The sequence below is a fragment of the Lagopus leucura genome, unplaced genomic scaffold (genome assembly GCF_019238085.1).
Source record: "Lagopus leucura isolate 7727_CA_CO unplaced genomic scaffold, USGS_WTPT01 Super-Scaffold_100001, whole genome shotgun sequence".
NCBI lineage: Eukaryota > Metazoa > Chordata > Aves > Galliformes > Phasianidae > Lagopus > Lagopus leucura.
Genome location: NW_024962262.1, coordinates 46,541,701 through 46,548,616, shown reverse-complemented (window position 1 = coordinate 46,548,616; position 6,916 = coordinate 46,541,701). Strand labels below are relative to the sequence as shown.

Genomic DNA, 6,916 nt, shown 5'->3' with positions numbered 1-6,916 from the left:
GAATAGTCAACCACTTCAAGTACCCACCAGACACGTCTTTGAGGAGTGACCAAGAGTTGGAATCAAACTGAAGGAGGCAAAAGCAAATTCAGGGAGGAGAGGGCACTGAATTGAAGAGTAAGGGCAAGGAAGAAATTGAAGAGAAACTTCTCCTTCTCTGGAAAAATTTACATTTTTAAAAATGTTTGAATATGCTTAATGTCATCATTAAACCAATGAATGAGAACAGTTACCACTTAAATCCAGAAGGAAGAAACTACTGTTTGAACTGGAGAAGCCGACACCCCAACACAGAGGTAGAGACAGGTGGTCAAATGAGAGGACTTCTCAGACGGCAAGCAAACAAAGCTCCGAATAGCAAAGCTGAGCTACATCAGGTCACCACGGTTTAAGACAGTGGCTGCACAGAGCCCTCATTCCCTGAGGAATCCCAGGCAGAAGGTCCGTGCACTCAGGAGTGCTGTGCCCTTTTTACCACGGACACGACGCAGCTGGGCAGCTAGACCGGTGACCGGAGCAGGTCAGAAGATTTAGCGAGATCTTCCTGGTCACGGCTTGTCAGAAGCCCTGAGGGCAGCCCGAAGGAAAACACTCAGACCTGAAGCCAACACCTCCAGGCCCGGCGGTGTCACGCCGGCAAAGCCACTCAGCTCCGCAGCCCGTCAGTCCCGCACCCGCCGCGGGGCTCCGCCGGTCGAGAGGCGGCCTCTGGGCGGGGCGAAGCTCCGGTGCGCAGCCGGGCGGAGCAGGGGCTGCCGCCCGGTCGCGGTGCGGCAGGGGCCGGGGCGGCCGCGGGGGTTCGGGGCACGGACGGAGGTGAGGAAGGGCTGCGGCGTAGGGGGGGGGGTGCGGTGCCGCGGGCTGCCCAGGGTACGGCCGTTTGCTGGAGGGCTGCACGAGCAGGGAAGGCCTTTCTTTCCCTAGGGTCTCCCGCGTGCCCCGCGTTGTGCGGCGTGGGCTGGAGGCGGGGCGGGCTGATCCCGCGGCTCCTCGGCAGATAGGCTGAAGGCTGGGTGCCCTGCCGGAGAGCTTTCTGCTGCTTTCAGGAGCGCTGCGGGCTCTGCTACGCTTTGTTTGCCCAGTCCCACAAAATCTCTGCGCGTCTGCTGGTTTTCTAGTTTGTGACGCTTTTTTTTTTTTTTTTTAGGAGGTATTTTCCTTTGACTTCTTCACTATGTACGGGACTATCCAAACGCGGGTAGAAAGTGCGATATATAGAGGAAAAGTGTGGGATCTCACAGCTCAGCCACGCTTCTTTTAGAAGTTCTTAGAGCAGGAAGCAGGACAAAGCTGGGTGCAAATCTTGACGTAGTAAAACACTGCAGAAACGGCTTATTGCTTAACTGTGATCAAGCAAAGGCTTTTATAATTTGTTACTTCTGTGAAATCGAGAGCTTCTTGCCTCCTTCACGCTTTGGTGGGTGAAAGCAGTGCCCTGGCAGCTGCAGGACTCTGCAGCGGAGCCTGAGAGCAGCAGCCCTCACAGCCCCAGACCGTTCTGTGTGCCGTCACAGCGTGGTAGGACTGAATTAGCAGCTGTCAGCTCTTGAGCTGAAGAAATGTTTATGGTTCTTTCCAGAAGCGGCTCTTTAAGTTTGGGGAATTTCTTCAGGGATTTCTGGAAAATACTGTTTGTTGGCTTTGTTCTTCCTGAGCTTGGTAACTTCAGGCTTGTTTGACTTGGACCGCTTGTATGTGCTTAGACTCTCAAAATGCAACTTAGGGTTGCTAAATGAACACTCTTCTTTTATAGCAGTTGTGAAATCAGAAAGCATTAAAAACTGCAAAATTGACATAAGGCTTTGCACAAAAATTGTTTTATAATGCGATTCCCAATTTAGATAATTTTAAGCCAATCCCTAAAGGAGAAATAATACTTAAGTTCCTTTTTTAATAAACTTTCCACCCCCCCACCCCCCGAGAATAACACATTAATTTTTATATTATTCTGCATCCCTTATCTTCTATATTTATATTTTTATCTCTGTGAGCCTTTCTGGGCCACTTAAATCGCTCTTAACTGTTCTCTGAAATCAACAATGAAAAATTTGTAATTTACTCTGGATTTAAATATTTTCACATTGTTTTATATTGACAGGAGCTGAAATGATACAGAAAACTGTTAGAAGCTGCGACTGCAAAATGAGCTCCTTTTACTTGATGCTGAAAGGAGGTACTGTTTTCAGTTTCTTTGAATACTGATAAGATCTCTTCGTTCAAGGTGATTTGGATGCTCTCATTGACTCCAGCTTAATGTGCAGTGGAAATCTGTGCATAAGAATCTTTTGGTTGTGCTCAGATCCACTGATGGCTGGTTCTGTACACCTACAGATATCCATCTTTTCTTTTTTTCCTCATTCTCTCCCCCCTGTGTTGTGGTGAAAGGTGAGGCAGTATGTGCAATGAACATCTTGTTTAGAATCTAAATGTACAGTAGCTAGTGCTTTTCTCAGAGCTGAACAGGAAGTTGGCTTATAGGGATGTAACCACTTTGTAGGCATTCTTTGATTGAGGAAAAACATTCATTTGAATTAAACAAAATCTGCTGAGTAATGGTTTTATACTTACAGGCGTGGATTTTCTGCAGTATTGTAACTTGCAGAATTGTCTGAAAAGGAGGCAGTGAAGGAATAACATTTGTGGTCATCACTATAAACAACCAGACTACCACAGTGGCCACCCAGGTCCTTTTTCAGAGGGTGCTTGTGTATCTTTCTGTGTGACTGTTCAGGACAAGGGGAAATGGTTTCAGGACAATGAGAAATGGCTTTAAGCTGAGGGAGGGAAGATTTAGGTTGGACGTCAGGGGGAAGTTCTTTACAGAGAGAGTGGTGAGGTGCTGGGACAGGCTGCCCAGAGAGGTTGTGGATGCCCCATCCTGGAGGTGTTCAAGGCCAGGTTGGATGGGGCCCTGGCAGCCTGGTCTAGTATTAAGTGTGGAGGTTGGTGTCCCTGCCTGTGGCAGGGGTGTTGGAGCTTCATGATCTTTGAGGTCCCTTCCAACCCTGGCCATTCTGTGATTCTGCATGCCCCTGTACAATGATCAGCTACATTCTGCTTATATATTAAGCATCTTAGACAAAGGAGTTGGGACCTCAGGTAGAGTAGCCAGGTAACAAGATATTGGCTGGTAGAGAATCTGTCTCGCTTTGCTTAGAGACACAAACTGACAGGAGAATAATATGTGATCTGTATGAATTTCTGTAAGGGTTTAATCTTGTCTTGATGGCTGTACTTTGGACAAATACATAGGGTTTTTTGATTAATGTTTGTTTTCTCCCTTCTCACCACTGTTTCAATTAGACTTTTATTAAAACTTTATTGAAAAAGTTCACTCACTTAGATATGCTGCAAAATTAAGGCATTTTACACCTTCAGGCAGTTATGTTGTGTGCTGAGATGCTGATCAATTGCCTTAAATCACAATTTCTGTCTTTTTTCTTCATGACTTATAGACTAGGAGTGCCCCTAGCAGTAATAAGTCCTTGTAGGTAGTGATCAATACTGAAAGCCACTTAAATTAATAGCAAAGTGCTAATAATTGTAGGAATTAGATGCTTCCTAAGCTGTCTTGAACGTTTTGTCATTGTATTGGCCTTTGGAAGAAAATCTTCTTAAAATTTGGAAAATAAACATACAGTTTTATCTTTTGAAAAGTTTCCTGCAGGACAATTTTGCTTATCTTGCTACATGCAGACTTAGGAACCCGATGTCTTTAAAAGCTATTCTTACTGCATTTGGAGTTGGCATTGTGCCTAAGGCAAGTAAAAGGGAGGCTCTGTGAAGAGAGATGTCCTGTAAAAACAAAAAGTTAGGTCCACATATTTTCTGTTTTCAAGATGCTAATTTTAGAAAGTTGAGGAAGTAATAAGTTATATTTCATCTATGCGAAGATAGGAAAGTAACTCGGAAATCAAAACTTATCTTTTTCAGTAGATCAAACCACAAAGATGATTGGTGGGTGAGTGGGTGTTGTTTTTTTCTCCTTTATTCTTAAAGACTATGCGTACATGTTTCCTTTATGCTCAGTAAGTCTTGAACTGAAAGAGTTCTTCAAACTAAGTACGCAGGCAGTAAAGCTGGTGCTCTCTCTACGTAAGTGAGATTGAGTCTCTGCATCCCTATCACAGCAGCATGGCTTATTGCTGAGACTGAGTTAGAAGACAGTACAGGGTTAACCGATAGGTATGTGAGCAAACAACAGTTTTCTTTAAACAAAGTTTGCTATTTCACATCAGTGATTTTAGATCATGTTTCACTGTATATTCCGCTTGAGAAGGAATGTTTGTAAGAACCTTGTGTGTCACCTGAAACCATGCTAGCCAGAATAGAATAGCTCTGCATACTATTTGGTATTGCAACTACGAAAACTGTAGTCTTCTTTGCTTCTTTTCAGAATTTCAAAGATTTACTTTTGCAGTATTTGAACTGGTGGGGAGGGAGTTTGCAAAGAATAGAGCTACTTTAAAAGCTCAATCTCTAGCATAGAGTAATAGTAACTTGGTTATTCTTACCCTAATTTAGGCATCATTTCCTTTTAGTGGGCAAATTAGTCTTAAATAGTAGCTGGTTATGTCTGGCTTTGTTGCTCACGTTGACTCATATGTAATGTCATCTTCATTTTTTGGTGGAAAAAATATTCCCCAGAGATCTTTCATAGAATTTTTGGTCAATCTTTACTGCGGGTTTTGTTGGTGCTCTTTTGTGTCTCCATTGCAGACACAGTGAAGTAGTTGCTTTTATATTTAGGATGTCTGTAGAAGAAGACTGGCTCTGTATGTGCCTACTGTTGTCCAAATCATGTGTTTCATACAATCCCTTTTTTCCCCTCTCATTTTTACAGGTAAACCAAAGCTGCAAGAATTATGATCAGCTCTTTGACAAGTGACAGGAAAACCACATACAAGGCAACTAAATAAAGGCTATGGTATGAGTGCTTTTTCAGATATATTGTCCAAAACAAGTAAATACTTGGAAACAGTTATATTCCAATGTTGCACTCTGCTCCATGTGTCCTATCCTACTGCCTCAGCAACTCTGGGTGAAACAATGTTCTGAAACAAGTAGCTAACATGGCTTATTTGCTGCTATGATGAACTACAGTGGGCATAAAAGTAATTCAAGGCAGTGTGTATTTTTCAGAGAATGTCTTCTCTTTTTCCAAGCCGGTTCTAGCTGAGTAGAAAACTGGCACCTGTGTTCATTACAGTTTGCAATATCTGTTACATGGGAAACCAGATTATTTTAATGCTAGAGGGAACAGTGTGCAGTATAGTCATGTAAGAAAGGCACAACAGCTATAAGCAGACCTTAACCTGCAGAAAGCTATGTCAGAAATGAAAGGGGTTAAATGTTTTCAAGCTGTCACTAGATGTTTGAGGAAGGTCTCTGATGACATTTGCCAAGAAAAAAGAAAAGAGGGAACTTGGTTAAGATACAAAGGTTTCATGAAAAGCCAGTTCTGGGATACAAGGGCAGTGGTTTCTGTCCAGTCTTGCTACTGTTAGGGGAAACTGCAGAGACCTGAGATGTCTTGAAAGTTTTGCTGTTTTTAGTAACCGTAGCAATTCACGTTAGCCACAGTTTACCCATTTGGTAACATTGTCACCCTTAGACAAAATTTGAATTTTTGCTTGCCTTGTAGTTACAGTGTGCTTGTTCTCCAGCAAAGGACTACGAGTTCATCTACTGTCAAAAGTAGTGCTGCCTCAACTGCACAAGCGCAGTTTGAAGAATGAAACCTTATGTATCCCTGCAGTTGTGTCTTTTGTAAATGTGTGGAGAGAGGAAGAGCTTAGTCGATCTTGTTATCTAAATTATACATGAATATCATTGTATGCAAGCATAATTTCATTTATGTGAAATGTTTTTGGGGGGCTTTAACCTGCTGGCAGATGAAAAATACACATTCACACAAGAGTTTTTCCAGTAGAAAATTAGAAGCTGTAGTGTAAAGCTGAAAACTCAGCAGCCTTTTGCAAGCACCAACTATTCCAACGGCTGCAATTTTCCAAGGCTGGGGTTAAACTGCCAAACCCATTTTACCCTCCTCAAGATGACTAATGCTTGTCCTCAATTTTTAAGAGTAATGTGGGGGGCAGATGACAGTGCAGCTTGGAATGCTCTCACCATACTAACGGAAAATAATTTTGCCTTACAGCATAAGATGACATCTACATTTTTGCTTATTGGTCATCTAATTCTAGTCATACCTTTGTTCAGTGCTGGTAAGTTAGATGTGTTTTTGAAATTACTATTTTAAAAAGAAAGCCTAAGAGACACAAGTTGAGTATGTGTAGTAGAGAAGAGGGAAATTACTGTATTTAGTATTTGTTTTTGTTTTAGCATACTGAAAATATTCCAAATGTTTCTTCTTGGATCGAAGCTGTGCTGGGGGTGGTTAGGACAGGCTGGCATAAATTCAGAGTACTGATGCTTTGAGTAGCCTCTCCCTAATTCCTTTAAAGAAAGTGTGAAGAGACTGGCGTCCTTGAAGTCACATTAGCTTTTAAATGCCTTCTTTAAGAGTTGTACTGTATTTCCTGCCCTGAGAACAGACTGGTAGAGGTCAATTAATTAGTAATTTGCTATTACTATTAATATTTTAATGGTAGATCTAAGTTCTCAGTAGAGTTTAGGCTACACAAATTAATATTGTTTATCTTGCTGTTCTTGGCATAAGCAGGCTAATATTAAGGAAATAGCTCTCTAGGCAACTATTTGAATTAGGTGGCAAGATGGTGTTAAGGTAGGAAAATTACTGAAGGCTTTTTTTAAAAAAATCATGAGATGGGCTTTGAATTTACATCATCATTCATCAAAATTTGCAAAATAAATTGCCAGTGGTTCCCCCCTCCCCCGGAATTCAGTGTTGCATATTCAGAAGCTTTTAAAATGTGCTTCATAGCCAACTGGC

General features: G+C 42.2%; 1 protein-coding gene across 1 annotated transcript in view; it reads left to right on the top strand.

Annotated features, from left to right (window-relative positions):
- The first annotated feature begins 754 nt into the window (after positions 1 to 754).
- IL1R1 (interleukin 1 receptor type 1) overlaps positions 755 to 6,916 on the top strand; it is a 19,466-nt gene continuing 13,304 nt past the window's right edge. Inside the window, 4 exon segments of the mRNA XM_042866784.1 lie at positions 755 to 816; positions 2,099 to 2,173; positions 4,844 to 4,927; positions 6,161 to 6,227. Coding sequence (XP_042722718.1) covers positions 4,925 to 4,927; positions 6,161 to 6,227 — 70 coding nt within the window. The 5' untranslated portion in view covers positions 755 to 816; positions 2,099 to 2,173; positions 4,844 to 4,924.